Source organism: Pholcus phalangioides, unplaced genomic scaffold (assembly GCF_987345545.1).
Source record: "Pholcus phalangioides strain wild (caught in Gottingen) unplaced genomic scaffold, Ppha-v1.0 ptg000014l_1, whole genome shotgun sequence".
Lineage (NCBI taxonomy): Eukaryota > Metazoa > Arthropoda > Arachnida > Araneae > Pholcidae > Pholcus > Pholcus phalangioides.
The window spans coordinates 21,231,182-21,248,682 of record NW_028301607.1 but is presented as its reverse complement, the minus strand read 5'-3'; the positions used below and the strand labels follow the sequence as shown (position 1 = coordinate 21,248,682).

The following is a 17,501-nucleotide window of genomic DNA, read 5'->3' as shown; positions in this document are numbered from 1 at the left end:
CGAGAGATGTGCCTGACTTGTTACAGAATCCTCAACTAAAGTATGTGGAGATGAAGCTATAGAGAGATTGCTACACCATATCTACGCTTTTATCAAAATTAATCATTCCTAATTTGTCCAAATGTTAGACTTTAAACGTGAACACTTGGAAAAGAAACAATAGAAGAAACTGTAAACCACTAAATCTCCTAGTCAATTTTGGTAACTATAATGTAAATTACACACACTCTCTTAATTTGGATGGTTGATTGGATAGGGTGTGGGTGAAACTCGATGTACAGCCACCTCTTCGTGGTAAGTTAAGTTAATCGCACTATAGCAATTTGAAAATAATTTTTTTTTCTTTTTCGACCCACCCTAATGTACATCCTTTATGTGTACATCTTATGTCTGAATATACATTTTTGGTGGATGTTAAACTATGTATTTGATTAATAAAATTGACCATACTATAAGGGGTTCACACACAAACACACCCACTTCTGCATAATTGTATCTGGACCTTGAGTTGTATGCAGAACTGCAGCAAGAAAATTGTTTGTGGTAAAATAAATGAATTTGGATAATGAAAAAGTCTCATGCTTCTCTTTTTCTTGAATTTCCCACTGTTGAAAAATATATCTGCTTCATTAAATTCTGAAATATTTTTAAACGAGCAGTAATAATAATTGAAAAATTATCTGGTTAAGAGGAGGAGATAGCAGTCATTCTGAGGATTCATTACTCTGGAGGTGTTTTCCACTTGTCCAAATTAGCCATTTTTGGGAACTTAAAACTGCAGAATGACTTGAATTATCATCAAACACAAATGTGAATAACATTATTGTATATTAATATCACTTTATACAAGAAAACCTGTCAAGGCCAATTCTCGGGGTCAGGCTTATATTATGAGTAGAGCCCGGATTATATGCAAATGCATATGTGCATATGCATTTGCATATTTTGGCCTTTTTTTTTAGCATTAATGCATATAAATGCATAAAATCAAAGAATTTTTTGTATATGTGCGTATTTTTGAAGGTTTATTTAAGCTCACTCAATATTTTTTATAATTTTTCAAATGAATAGTGTTCATAACATCAATTTTTTTCCCCTCAGGTGAAATTTAGTAAATTAATATATATTTATAAAGTATTTTACGAATACTAATTGTTTTATTGTAAGGCTATTTCTAGAGATATATCAAAGTGTTAAATTTGTTTTAGAAATGGTGTCGAAATTCTTTTCTTACTAATATTTTCATAATTGAGCAGCTACAACAAACTAAAAATTAAAAATTCCTGAATAAAAAATATATGTATTTGCATATGCGGGGTGTGTAAATATGTATTATTATATATATATAATATATATGTATATATAACATGAATGTCGCTCTCCACTTGTTAATACAAGATATACGGAAGACTGGATGTTGTGAAGATATTTATTATTTGAGATGTTAATTTTTTAAGGAAGGAAAAAACTCATCTCTGCCTCTACCGGGAGTCGAACCCGGGTCCCTCGATTGCCGGACGAGTGCTCTGACCACTAAGCTACAGAGGAGATAGAGATTTTCCTTCGCTAGAGCGTATATATGTCGAACGGAACCGTGCAATGGACGGTGAAACCGATCAGCTAATAGCTCATGGACGACGAGCCACCAGAGGGCTATATATATATGACATGAATGTCGCTCTCCACTTGTTAATACAAGATATACGGAAGACTGGATGTTGTGAAGATATTTATTATTTGAGATGTTAATTTTTTAAGGAAGGAAAAAACTCATCTCTGCCTCTACCGGGAGTCGAACCCGGGTCCCTCGATTGCCGGACGAGTGCTCTGACCACTAAGCTACAGAGGAGATAGAGATTTTCCTTCGCTAGAGCGTATATATGTTGAACGGAACCGTGCAATGGACGGTGAAACCGAACAGCTAATAGCTCATGGACGACGAGCCACCAGAGGGCTATATATATATGACATGAATGTCGCTCTCCACTTGTTAATACAAGATATACGGAAGACTGGATGTTGTGAAGATATTTATTATTTGAGATGTTAATTTTTTAAGGAAGGAAAAAACTCATCTCTGCCTCTACCGGGAGTCGAACCCGGGTCCCTCGATTGCCGGACGAGTGCTCTGACCACTAAGCTACAGAGGAGATAGAGATTTTCCTTCGCTAGAGCGTATATATGTCGAACGGAACCGTGCAATGGACGGTGAAACCGATCAGCTAATAGCTCATGGACGACGAGCCACCAGAGGGCTATATATATATGACATGAATGTCGCTCTCCACTTGTTAATACAAGATATACGGAAGACTGGATGTTGTGAAGATATTTATTATTTGAGATGTTAATTTTTTAAGGAAGGAAAAAACTCATCTCTGCCTCTACCGGGAGTCGAATCCGGGTCCCTCGATTGCCGGACGAGTGCTCTGAACACTAAGCTACAGAGGAGATAGAGATTTTCCTTCGCTAGAGCGTATATATGTCGAACGGAACCGTGCAATGGACGGTGAAACCGAACAGCTAATAGCTCATGGACGACGAGCCACCAGAGGGCTATATATATATGACATGAATGTCGCTCTCCACTTGTTAATACAAGATATACGGAAGACTGGATGTTGTGAAGATATTTATTATTTGAGATGTTAATTTTTTAAGGAAGGAAAAAACTCATCTCTGCCTCTACCGGGAGTCGAACCCGGGTCCCTCGATTGCCGGACGAGTGCTCTGACCACTAAGCTACAGAGGAGATAGAGATTTTCCTTCGCTAGAGCGTATATATGTCGAACGGAACCGTGCAATGGACGGTGAAACCGATCAGCTAATAGCTCATCTATCTATCTCTATCAAAATCTCTATCTCCTCTGTAGCTTAGTGGTCAGAGCACTCGTCCGGCAATCGAGGGACCCGGGTTCGACTCCCGGTAGAGGCAGAGATGAGTTTTTTCCTTCCTTAAAAAATTAACATCTCAAATAATAAATATCTTCACAACATCCAGTCTTCCGTATATCTTGTATTAACAAGTGGAGAGCGACATTCATGTCATATATATATAGCCCTCTGGTGGCTCGTCGTCCATGAGCTATTAGCTGATCGGTTTCACCGTCCATTGCACGGTTCCGTTCGACATATATACGCTCTAGCGAAGGAAAATCTCTATCTCCTCTGTAGCTTAGTGGTCAGAGCACTCGTCCGGCAATCGAGGGACCCGGGTTCGACTCCCGGTAGAGGCAGAGATGAGTTTTTTCCTTCCTTAAAAAATTAACATCTCAAATAATAAATATCTTCACAACATCCAGTCTTCCGTATATCTTGTATTAACAAGTGGAGAGCGACATTCATGTCATATATATATAGCCCTCTGGTGGCTCGTCGTCCATGAGCTATTAGCTGATCGGTTTCACCGTCCATTGCACGGTTCCGTTCGACATATATACGCTCTAGCGAAGGAAAATCTGTATCTCCTCTGTAGCTTAGTGGTCAGAGCACTCGTCCGGCAATCGAGGGACCCGGGTTCGACTCCCGGTAGAGGCAGAGATGAGTTTTTTCCTTCCTTAAAAAATTAACATCTCAAATAATAAATATCTTCACAACATCCAGTCTTCCGTATATCTTGTATATATGTATATATATATATATATATATAAGGGGATAATTTTTTGTAAATGAATACATATGCACTAAGAAATAGAAAAGATGCCTTTCAAAAACACATCTTTTTTTCGTATGGTGATTTTTTTTAATGCATATTTTCTCATTTTTTTGTACATATTTCTGACTTTTTCAAAATTTCTAGTGCTATTCTGGTGTGTTTAATGCACATTTTGGAATTTTCAGTGCTTATTTTTGCATTTTTAAGTGCATATTTGCATATTTTTAGAGCATATTTCGTCACTTTTTTAGTGCATTTAATCCGGGCTCTAATTATATGAGCATCTTGAAAAATCAAGCTAAGTCTTATTTTCTGAGGATAAACTATACTTTTTTTTCTGTTTCACTTGAAGGTGTTTGTTACCAATGTTCAATTCAAGACTCACAAAATTATTTTCTTTTCTTTATGAGATAATTTAATTTTTGTCTCTTGATATTTCAGTTATGAAAGTCTGATGTACCTGTATAAAACTTATAAGAAAGTAATGCAAGCATGTAAATATTCAGGAAACATTTTATTTTCTGGACACTATGCTCAGGTGAACTCGGAAAGAAGAGTCATCTTGTCTCCGCTGGGACATAAATATTGTTTGAATGAAAATGTAATATATACCCGGCGCTGCCCGGGTTTTCTTCAATGAGGCTGTTTGGATCACGTGATATCTCCCTCTTTCTTTGAGGGACATGCAAACCATGCCTAAGTTAACCAATATGGTGACTTCCTGCACTAAACAAATCCTGATTTAAAGAAACATAGAAACAAATATTTTTTTCCCCCCTTTTTTAAGGGTCGCTCAGTATTTCGATCCCCCCGAACTTCAAGTTATTTATTTCTGCCTGTTTCTGCTTCCAAAAATGCTTAATTAAAGCTGTGGAATTTCTTCGATGTACTTTACGGACCCATAATTGATTTTAAAACAATCTAAACTATATCAATTTATGCAATTCAATATCAAAAGACAATACCAAGAACTTAATTTTCACATGCTTGAGAAGATATAAATAAAAAGTTTAAATCAATGCTATTGTCTGGATATCCAACTCAAAATTAGGTCCGGATAACTACTTCATATTTAATCTCCTGGGCTTTGTATATATCTCTAAGTGAACTCAATATTTCACAAATCAAGACTTCTATACAATTTTTTAAAATTATTGATGTGACAGAAGACATCACCAAATTTTCGCATTTCTACTGTAAAATCGGCAATTTTAACACTGATTTCTATGAGGATCACCATTTTCCTGATCCTCAAAGCGATGAGAAGGTATAAATAAGTTTTGATGATTCAAAAAGCCTCATTACTGGGAGTATTGAAAATGTGGCCAACCATTATAAAGGCATAAACTATTATACATATAGTAACAGGATTAGAGAAGTGACAAACCATTGTAAAGGCATATACACGTCTGAAACGCATTGCTAGGGAACCACGGTAACCAAAGTAAACGTTCGGAAAGTGATTGTCTAGGCCCAAAAACCATTGTTGCCGGACAGTTTTTTGCCCATTTGGGGCATTTGCCCTGCTCTGACGAAATTTTAAAGTAGCCTATCGTTCAAGTTGGGTCTCATTTGGTATATATGCAAAATTTGGTGACGATCAATCTAAAATTGTAGATTCTCTAGAACACACACACACAGACAGACAGAAAATCAATTTTATATTTATATATATATATATATATATATATATATATATTGGTATTGGTATATGCATACATATTCTACGTGTTTACTTCTTCACAGAGGCTTCAATTTATTTATACAAGGATTTGTGTGTGTGTGAAAAATTAAAATTAATGTGTGTATTATAAATAAGCAATAATTTCTGTGGATATGCTTATCACATATTACATACCAGGCATATTTGTTAAACTAAGGTTCATGGTTACATTTTCCGTTTGCAGTGTCTTGTGACATATTTTAATATGTGAATCTCATAACTAAATGCTTACATAAAAAGGGTAGTCAGAAGAATTATAAAAAGTGTGTTTGTGATGCCAAGAAATTATTATCACATTTTTGTTCCTAAAAAATCATTTAAAAATATTTCAAAATATACATATTTTAAACACTGCGCTATACAGCAGTTTTTGGAATGCATAAACTAACCTCAAATTAAAATTTTAACCTGAAAGCAACACATTTTCTTCTTGAACAAACAATATTCTCCAAAAAAATCCCGGGTTTTTTAGGCTAAAAACCCAGCCCGGAGGGAATGGGTATCTACCCGTGGAGCAAATTTGACAATCCTGGTTCAATCCAGTGCAAACATTGGAATTTTGAATGTTTTCTAAAAGGTATGGACTTGTACACATTTCTAGCAGTCTAAAGTTTTCTCTAAGCAATGGACTGGTTAAGTCAGCATTGAAAACAGTTGAAATACTGATAAGTCAGAAGACCAATACAGTGCTTTGATGATGTTCAGAGCAACTCCTCTTGAAAATGGATTCAATCCAGCATAGCTGTTGATGTGTAGAATTAAAAACAGCTTTGCCAATAATTAAAGGTCAGTTGCTACAAGCAGTGGGTAAGAAAACCATTGTGGTCAGGGAAGAGGGTTTCGAACCCGGATCCTCACAATGAGAGTCCAGCAGTACCACGCAGTGGCAACCTAACTTACTACAGGAGTGGCACAAGCCCATGAAAGACTGTCTCACTCTCTTGCTGTGTTTTGATGAAAACAGTGAAGCTGTTCTTTCAAAATGAAGCTGATCTTTTCATCATTCTGAAAATACTTTCAAGCTTTTAATAAGAACACAATAACCCTTTCAGACCAGAGCTACCAAATATGAGGGCTTTTTTTTCTAGTTTTGTCTTGCTGTAGGTATTCTTTTTTTCACCTCAAGGACTTCAACCCCACTTCAACACTAACACATTCGCAATCCTTGAAATAAGGGTTGAATTTTCCTTTGGTCAAAAAGAATGAATGTGTGAATTGAAGCACTAGAGAAAGCAATATGCACATTTATGCTTACAGGGCCTGAAAGGGATAGTATAAAATAAAACAACACCTGCTTCTAATCTTTAAAAACATTGTAGCTATCGTGAAGGAGATGATTGTGAAACAAATCATTTGAGTTTCCATTATTTCTTATAGGAATTTTTTTCTTTATGATACACGAGCATTTTAGATTGGTGAATAAATTTTGCTCCCAAATTCAAGTTTCCCTGTATTTCAAAATAACTTGAAAATATGTTTTTTTTATTTCAAGTATATACGTTTAGTTTATATTCAGTGATTTTCTTTCCATGCTTTGTGTATTATTGGAATATTCATTCTTCAATTTATTTCCAGCGCAGAATATGTTGATTATAACTCCTCTAATATTAGAAATGATGCTATCAGGAAGGGTGAGAATTTTATTTTCTTGAATACCTTACAATATTTTAATGTTAAGAGTGAATCCTCTAAAAATATCAATATAGGTTCATATTATCATTTAGTAGGACCTCTGTATTTGCAGCTAATTAGTTCCCGGCTTCCCTTTCCTGAACACAACCGTTCATAGTGGAAAATTGCTTTTTGTGAGCTAAATTGCTAGATTATACTCTAAGCAGGAGAGCACAAACTCTGGCCTTGGGGAAAATCTGGATTATTTGAGAACATTATCTGACTTGCCAAAAGATAAGGCATGTCCTCATAAAAAAGGAAATCTGGTTCATTTTTGGGGTCACTTTAAGGATCTTCATAGATTTTCATGATTCCTTTCTTTTGACCTCATTTCAAGGTTTCGCAAATAATTTTTCACATGTTCATTATTAATCTATAAGACCGCAGTTGGCATCATGTTAATCGTGATCGTACAATAGATAGCCACACCCCCCCCCCATTTTTTTGGGCAACAGTGGGACTGTTTTTTCCTGTTCATTTAGGTTTTTAAATCTTTCAAGAAATCTAATCCAGTCCATCCCAACCTAATTTCACGCACTGTGTCGTGAGGCGCTGAAGTAGAGGCATTAGTAGCCTCTCTTAACTTCAGGAAATGGCCCCCGGGTGCGTGAAATTAGGAAGGCAGATTCACGTGTCTCCAGTGGTGTAGATGGTAGCATGCTTGCCCGGTATGCAAGAGGGCCTGGGTTCGAGTCCTGGCGGAGACGTGATGACTTTTCTTTCCGAGCTCACCTCAGCATAATATCCGGAAAATAACTGTTTCCTTGATATCTCTGGCTGAGAAAAAAGCCATCTATATCTCTCTAAACCGTCCCACCGGGGGGCCATTTCCTGAAGTTAAGAGAGGCTACTAATGCCTCTACTTCAGCGCCTCACGACACAGTGCGTGAAATTAGGAAGGCAGATTCATGTGTCTCCAGTGGTGTAGATGGTAGCATGCTTGCCCGGTATGCAAGAGGTCCTGGGTTCGAGTCCCGGCGGAGACGTGATGACTTTTCTTTCCGAGCTCACCTCAGCATAATATCCGGAAAATAACTGTTTCCTTGATATCTCTGGCTGAGAAAAAAGCCATCTATATCTCTCTAAAATATGAAATATTTGTCAAAAGTCAGGGAAAATTCTAAATACTTGGGAAAAGTCAGGGAAAATTTGAATGGGAAAAAATCAGAGGATAAATCTACATTCAAATGGTTTACCTTCACTTTTTTTCCATGGAAGATTATTTTTCAGATCCCCAGGGAGAGGAAAAAAATCCTTATCAGCATTTTCCTCCAGATCCCCTACTTAGAGATGTCTTATCAGTTGAAGGGTGGGATTTTACAATGTTGGCCAAGAAACAATCTGCCCTCTGAGTAAATAGATGAAGGGATCTAAAGTGGAGAGACCCTCCTTTCCATTGTTGAAAGCAAAGGCAATACCAGCTCATAACTTCTTTTCTAATTCTTCTGAAAAAACATTTTATTTTCTTGTTTTTTTTTCCTGCCTGTGGGTAGAGAACCTTTAGGCCCATTTCACACTGAGCGGACTTGGGTCCAGATCCGCATGCCATTTCACACGAGCACTAAAGTTCTAAAAAATCTTTAGTTCGAAATTCGTGCATAAAAACTTTTTTTTCCCAATTTTTGCAATTATTTTTCTCCTTCACCCCTGATTCAGTGCTCATAGGCAGCCTAGAGCTATTCTTTGGTGGTTTAATCTAGAGCCCCATAGAATAATCTTAATAGTTTAATCGTAACATAAAGAGGCCTTTTCAGTTTGATCGTCACAATTAGTCAATGGGGGAATACATCGCAAAATATTTTCAAAAGGTTTTGAAAAAAAAAATCTAATCTCTACAAATCTAAAAAGATCTGTCTTTTTAGAAAATATGAAAAAAAATTCCAAAAACATATCCAATGATGTTCCAAAAAAAAAAAAAAAAAAAATCAGGAGATATCAAAGACTTTGCAAGTAGAAAAAGGGGGAGGGGTGGAGACTTTCAAAATGTCTGTGCTTAGAAATATTATCTCACATCACAATTCTGTGTTAAGCCCGGATTACACTATAAAAATTTTATTCTTTTACAAATGCAACCAATAAGCTGATTGGTTGCATTTTCTCGAATGTAACCGATAAATTTATTGGTTGCTTTTTTTCACGTTTTATAAAATAACTTTCTTAAACCTTTTAGAGTGAAATCCCATCCTTAGATTAGTCACTTCTGAAATATAATTTTTTTTTTAAGTTTATAGACTCAATGTCATGTAAAGTGTATATGTAGGTATTGGGGGTGGGGGGACACACACCAAAACTATTCAAGTGCTTAGGGCTTTCAAACGTGTTAAACTAGCCCTGAGTGAACGCCGTACATGGATAATGTTGTTTAATAAAAGTATTTAGTTTTAAAAATAAAAAAAATATTTTAAGCAATTTTAAGTATTTATATTTTTATAATAATTTATAAATTTAAAAAGAAAAAATTAAAAATTTGTAATTACATTTAAAAGTTATTAAAGTATTCAGTCAATTATATTTGTAATGAATTACAGAACGGCTTATAATTTTGGTCCCGTCAGTGTTCGTTGTTGGCAGGTTTTATTATATAAAATTGCAAAGTATGGACAAAAAGCAGTTAAAGTTGCTATATCTTCTTTATCTTAGGAAACGGAGGGATAGACGTATATATGTGGGTACATCCTATTGATGCACAGGGACCTTCATATGGTGTTCTTATATTTATGTCAAATAATTAAAAAAATTCCATGCAAAATCGTCTTGAAAAAGTAGCCAAAGATGTGGACTAATTCGACCCGCATCCGTGTCGTGTGAATAGCTCCAAATAACCTAATGTACGAAACTTGTATGTGCGGATGCGGAGCCCGCACGTAGTTTTTCACACATGCGGATGCCATCCGCACCCACATGAACACTTCAAAGGTGCGGGCGCATTTCACGTTTTCTGAAATGCTCTGTATATACCAATTGTTAAAACTTCTTCCGGACCTGCATCCGCTCCGTGTGAAAGGGCCCTTAACCTTTATATGTTGAAGAATGGTTTGAATTCAATTATCTCTGTGAAATTTCCAAGGAAACTAGTGTTGTTGCAAGATCATATAAACAGTTTGATTTTGTAAGGAGTGGTGTTGGCGGCAAAATATTAGCATCTGTCTGTAATGTGCTTTTCAATGGTATATTACCGTGAAATGCTATACAGTCGCCTCACCCCGTATTCGTGGTTCCCGCATTTGTAGTTTTTTTCCTTCATTGGGTTTTTTCCTCAGCAATCGTCATTTACATGTTTTGTTTACAAAATTAGAGTTGTGCTTGTTTAGGATGGCTCATTTGTCTAGTGCTACTGATAATGCTCCGAAAATACAAAAAAAAAAAAAGTTTACAAAAAAAATTAGGTATATTGACTATGTTTGGCAAAAGTAAGTCAATTGCTGCTTTGGCTCACCACCAGATGGTTTTCATGATATAGATCCCTTTATGGTACGTTCTACACATGTAGAAAAATTGGTAGAGGAAGTCTTGTCAACATACTCCAACATACTTGATGACATGAAGAAGAAACGGCAAACAGAAATTACAATGTTCTTTTAGAAAACATCACCAACAATCAATCGCTGCACCCTCGTTTACATTCCCTTACAATTTTGTGTTACCCTGCTCTTCTCATGATGTTCAATAAACAAGATAAACAGAAAATCTATGGTTTCAGTTATTTGCAATTTCCCATATTTTCCCCACCCCCAGAATGTAACCCCCACAAATACGGGGGGGGGGGGGGGTCGACTATAATTTAGAGCATAGTTTCCTAACCTTTTTTGCCCCATCTCGCCCCCCTTCAGAAATTTTTTTCTCCCATCGCCCCCAACGCAATCTAACCTATAGGATCCTATGTTATACCTGTAGCTTCTACCACCCCCTGAAACATTCCATCGCCCCCAAGGGGGCTTTAACGCCCATGTTGGGAATCACTGATTTAGTGATATTAGATGGTTTAGAATTATAGAATTATATATTATATATGCGTGTGTCAGTGTACGCACAATTGGTCAGGGAAATTTTTGAATTTGGTCAGGGAGAGTCAGGGAAATGATCAAACGGATTTTGCTGGGAACCCTGAGTGTGTAGAGAGATACACTTGACTCAACTTTTATTTTTTCACATCTTATATACGATACGAAAAACTATAAGTGAAGGACAGCTGAGTGGCTTAAATGAGGGGTGCGGTGCACCTGGGTTACAGCGTAGACTTAGCACAGCACACAAAAAATAAAGACCCTACATGTTGAAGGGGGAAAAACCTTTATCCTCTTCAAACCCAAACAAGAAAATTTTTCTGTAAGTATTTGGGGGAGCCTAGAAGTTTTATGTAGGCATACTTATATGTGTACCTCAGGATTCTAATGAGTAGAAACACTTAATATTTTAACCATGGTGAGTGATTATAGTTAGATGTATGCTCATTATTTACAAGTTTGAAAGCAACACTATATGACATTAACTCATAACAGGCATCGGGAATTGACATGTATTAGTTTTATTACACAGTGCTAATTATCAAATGAAGCAATACAATATATTATATATTACATGGAATGGTGCTTTTTGAAACAATTATTTTTCCAAGCACACAAATACATTAGTCATTTTGTACCGATTACCCTGATTCTTGATTTGCATCCTGGTAATCTGCATTTTCCAGGGATACAAGAGCTGCACCAAACTGCACCAAAACAGTTCTCTTGTTACATGGTACACCAAATTCCTGCGCATTTATGGTAATTCTTGTTTGTAGTACACCAAAATGTCGCTAACGCACTGTCGCATGTGAAATACCCTAAATTTAGGAAAAGGAACATGAAAATTTTGTTCATTGGAATCGTTATTTCTGAAACAAAGGAAAAAAGAGGGGGAGGGAGGTAAACTTCTGTACAGTTTTTTCCTTTTTTTTGCTTCCCGCTATCTACCATAACCTTGCTATCTCGTGACCTTAAAAAATAGTTCTACTGTTTTGAAGTACAAAGTCCTACTGTTATTGGTATAAACCATGAGCAATCAAACTCCCAGAATGAAGGACTATGCACTGAATTTTCTGATATTAGAGAGAGAGTTTTTTCTCCTTCAGGCTATATATACTGAAAATAACCAGTAATTTTGCTGCTACCTACCTGCATTCAAAGATAACATATCAAGGGCATAAATTTGCTTTTTTTCCCACAAGATTGCACACATGGCTTTGCGAAGAATTGGAAAGGGAATCGATTCACTGAATTCATTGATTTGGCATTTCATGGAAAAATTACCCCTTAGATATAGTTATTCATATATTATATACGCAGATATAGTTCGTTTCTGGTCCTGCTCCATTTTCAAAATTTCTGCTCAAAAAACGAAAGTTTGCTGTTCCAAAATGGATGAGGGGCACTTGCATCTCTGATTTTCATCATCCATGTATCGGGAAAGTGATTCATTCCATCTGGATAAACATTTTTCATGGGTTGGAGAAAAACTTTTCATTGCTTTCACTCAGGTTCTTCCTCACCTTCAGAATTGTCCAAAAGAGGAAGCCTTTCTGTAATAATTAGTAGAAAATTATAAATAAATTAAAAATAATTAGTCCTATATGGGGCACTTCTTATTGGTTTTTTTTTTTTTTTAAATTATTTTTATTTTTTTTTTGTGATACCTAACATGCATTACCCAACAATTCAAAATAACAAGATCAACAAAGTGAGTAAAAACTCTAATAGGCTATTTGTTTGTTCTCGGCACACACTGTTAAATGCCAAGTATCTATTGCACAGGTCTATTTCTTCCATGAATATATTTTAGGTTACGACTATCGTAGGCTAAGGAATGTAAACTTTTTTATCTCAAAATGAATTCCTTGGCTTTTTTATTCATGCTGCTCTTATCAGCAACTGTTTCATCATCAAAACCACATTCTTTAGTCATCTACCTCACTAAAAACTAGGCCAGTCAATGTCACTGTCATCAGAAACAATGATAGATCACTGTGTTGCAGAGTAGCTTCTATTTCACCAGTACTCTGAACATATAAACAAATAAAATACATCCATCTGATGATTTGAGTAACTAATAAAGTGCACAATGTATATGAATTTTTATTTAAATATTATCAGAAAGCTGAGATGAAAATTCATGATCAGAGGAAAAGAAATAAAACTCATTTATACTATTTAAATATATTTGAAAACTTTTTCACTTAATACTAGCATACATATACTCATAATTCTTTTACATAATCATATTGTTCCGAATAATTTTTCACAAGACTTTGAGATTGCAAAACAAGAAGTGGTTCGACGGACAAGCACAGATTTATTTACAGAACAGCAATTTACACGTATTTACAACCTAATCAGAGAGCTAACAACTTTCTCGCAAAGTTATCACTACTGACTTCAGTCTACTCATTCAGTCTCTAATCTGGAATCTCTCCTCTTGTGATTGCCTCACTATTTAAAGCTCTGGTCGAAACTTTGAGAAAAAGAATATTCCACAAATTTCTATTTCATAGTACCAGGTTTGGGACGCCAGTGTCTGGAAGGGCAGATCCCTCTGGAATGTTCTTTGCCAATCCTCTGCCAATCGCACGTCTTTGCACTAAACCGATACCGATATTAACTGCTGTTGCCAACAGATTTCAATATGTTTGAGAGCCATCAAACAAATCACGCCATCTATTATCTATAGATCGTAACAATATCATAATAAATCATTTGATTTAACCTCTTCAAGTACAAGATGTTGGCAATAAATCTGAATGATCTGCATTAGACGTATAGCTATAAATGGAGAATCCTTGTTCCTTGTTAAAAAAAGGATGAAAGAGAAAGAAATAAGGGTGGAGAGGAACATTACAGAGGTATATTGGATAGGAGAGTGTTAGTGTGGGCTCCTCACAGAGAAACACACACAGCCTCTATTTTCGAAACATTTATTAGGTGCACAAAACAAACAAGACGATCCAGAGTTGGTAAAAAAACTGGGTTTTTTTGTTTTAAATAATACTAACATTAAAAACAATGAAATTTCTGAAAAATCATTCAAACTTCCAATAATTAACTAAAATAAAATGTTACATATTATATGTTTATATCATATGTATTATATCATATAATATATAAAGGTCTTTCTCCAGTTGCTTCCAGTATACTTAATTAGGAAGCTATTTTGCAAAAAGTAATAAAAATTAGGTGAATATAATGTATTTAATGAAGCATAAATAATGCAGATTAATTACCAATGATTTATGATATACAGGGTGATTATAACTAAGGTTCTGATTTCAAAACACTGTAAAAAAATAATGATTGTCAGAATGACTTGAAAATTGACATGAATATTCCTGAAAAAATTCAATTTTATTTGATAAAGGGGAAGAAATACTTAAAAATGTAAAATTAATGACATCATCAAACATGGGGGAAATTTGCTCGCAGAATAGAAACGATAGCCAGCCATGGCAAAATGATAACTTAATTATAGCATTGCACAATTTCATAATTCATGGAAACATCACAAAAAACGAAGTAATTGAACAAATAACTACAACTCTTATTTAAGAAATGTTAAATATGTCATCTACCGTGTTCTGGCTATGAGATTGAAAGCACAAAAATTCTTGTTCAACAACAGATCAGAGTATGCCATAGTCATGATGCGGATGTGCTTGCAATTCAGCTTTATTAAACCAAATGCCCCCCCCCCCTCCCCGTTAATATTCCTGAGGAACTTCTAACATATAGGGAATGTGCTGGAGATTGCAATTCACCAAACTTTGCAATCTGACCACTGTTTATAACATTTTGAGGTACCCCCACAGTCAGAAGTTGCAAGGGTTAAGGTGCATCCTGCCAAAATGGGTCTTCAGCAGCTGCTTTGCTGGTATTACAATGTGCATCTTGATAGAAGTTCTATCCACACACTGATGCTGTGGAAGTGTCGAAATGATGTGGTTGCACAAAATAGATTATACTGCTGGCCAAGTACAGCATCATCTACTTGCACATTTTGCACTTTTTTCTTTTGCGAAAGAAACTTCCATTGCTTCAGGAGTATCCATGCAAATTTTCAAGTCATTCTGATCAGTACTTATTGTATAGTTTTGGAATCAAAACTTAAATTATAATCACCCTGTATATAGCTGATTATTTTTCATAAATCTGTTACTACTATACAGTAGAACCCTGAGCTTAACTGTGCTTAACAGTGAGAAAGTATTAAAAAAACAACTATTGAATATTAAGATTGGGAGATATACAGTAGGAGATGTGCTACTTCTTATGGGAATGAAAATGTATGTGAGGTAATGTAACAACTAGTACACTAGTCTTTGTCTTTTAAGGACAGCTGGTGTCTTTATTGGATTATAGGACCACCTGCCCCTAGCATGATGGTGTCACTACTGTAGCTGCTTCTTTGTGAAGGGAAAAAGAAACCCTGTGAGATAATACACCACTACATTTAGATGTGTGATGCAATCTTTATTCATGAATTTGCTAAAGATAGAGCATCAGAATGTAGCCAAAGGTTAGAAAATGTTGTAAGAATGAGAAAATTTGGCTTTTATATACAACTTTAAATGACTAAGATACTTCACATGAAAATTATATATATATTCTGGGCACTTTTATGAGACACTGGAAAAAAAAACCACTTATAAAATCTTATGTCATTTAAAGATATACCATCAGAATGTACCCCAAGGATATAAAATGTGGTAAAAATTAAACATTTTGGCTTGTAATGAACCAATATGATATTTTTCAAGGAAAAAAATGATATTTAGGCAATTTTTATTTGATTTTTTGAAAAAAAACCACATGGTTTAAACCAAACAACCCTGAGACGATCACACACAGACATAACAAAAAACGTGGCCTTTCCTGCCGACTTCTCCCAGCGAACTCACTGTTGCCAAAACTAATCTTTACAATACTATTTATTTCCCCCTGCATGCCACAGTGCCATCTACTGATAACAAAAAGAACTATAACTACAAATCCTACATTAGTACCATGCTTTGCTTTTTTCACCTTCACCAATAAACTTGTTTTGTAGTTTTTCCTTTACTTTTTTGTGTTCTGTTTCTCACTTCTATGTACAGTATATAATAGAAGGATTAGATCTGAGAAAGATACATTTTATATATATATATATATATGCGTCTGTATGTGTGGGGGGGGGGGGATAAAACTGAGAACTGCCACCATCATTATCAGTTGATCATTATCTCGTTGCAATATCATGGTGGTGGAGGGAGAAGGGGGGAAACACACACACACACAACTTGCAAGGTTATTGCAAGGTACAATAAACCTCCGCTATCAGGAAACAAGAGGTTGAAGAAAGAGTCATCTGGATTGCATTTATTCCCCAATGTCGTTTGGATGCAATATTACATCCCTGATCGTAAAGGGGTTAATCAAATATTGTATATAATAATTACTACTTTTGTTTTTGTGTTATAATTTTTTCAAACATTGATTATGTATAACCAATATCTGTAAAAAGTGTGGTAATAACTAGTGAAAACCTTATCAAAATTAATCAAAAAATGTATTTCTTAAGGAAGGTAGGTCATGCATTTCACCAACATAATCCCTTTCTTCATACATATGTATTTTCAAAAACAATGTTTTCTCTCAAAATATTACAGAAATACAAAAATCTCACATGAGACACTGGTGTAATCACGCTTAAATTTACTGCTCAATGCCAAAGATACACATACGTGGACCTTCATACAATTAAGTGTGCTGCTTTTTAAAAATGACTTGAACAGTTAGACAAAAATCATTTTCAGCATGCTCTTACATTTAGTTATTCTAAAATGTATCGTTTTTAACTATTAAATTCTTGGAAAATATGATAAAAAATGCTTATACTTTTCCAAGTATTTCCATGATTTCGTCAACCTGCCTTTTTATTTGCCGGATTTCTTAGGTAATATCATTGCGAGCTGCATTCACACAATACACTCTGAGATCGTATAAAGGTCCACATGTGTGTACATCTGGAGCGAAGAGGGTATTGTGGTTGCAGTTGAATTTAAATATACATGATAATCGTATGCATTGAAATTTGACATATACTTTTTATTTCATTTATTCAAGATTATTGTAAATTAATCTTGTATTTTTGTTTTGTTTTTTCCTGAAAGATGAAATCAAGTTGAAATTTACTGATGTCAACTTGAACAGTGGCTATAATGATTCCTTGCATCATAGAAAAGACAATATCAATGACATAGCAAATGTTCCTTCATCAGGTTGCTTGGTGTTTCCTTCATATGTTGTCATTTCAGAGGTTGATATTCTCTTATTTATAGCTACTTTTGTGCAGTTCCTAATTTGTTAAGTATTAATTATTGTGCCAATTACCATGATCAATTCCTGTGCTAATTACTTGGAAAATTAAGGCATGTTTATGTTTCCA

The 17,501-nt window shown here is 35.2% G+C and overlaps 1 protein-coding gene across 4 annotated transcripts in view; it reads left to right on the top strand.

Moving 5' to 3' along the window:
- Vps13D (vacuolar protein sorting 13D) overlaps nt 1–17,501 on the top strand; it is a 561,523-nt gene that overhangs the window by 251,744 nt on the left and 292,278 nt on the right. For all 4 annotated transcript variants that reach the window (XM_089241869.1, XM_089241867.1, XM_089241868.1 and 1 more), the window contains exons 39-40: nt 6,954–7,009; nt 17,227–17,372. In XM_089241869.1, coding sequence (XP_089097995.1) covers nt 6,954–7,009; nt 17,227–17,372 — 202 coding nt within the window. The remainder of the gene's footprint in view (nt 1–6,953; nt 7,010–17,226; nt 17,373–17,501) is intronic.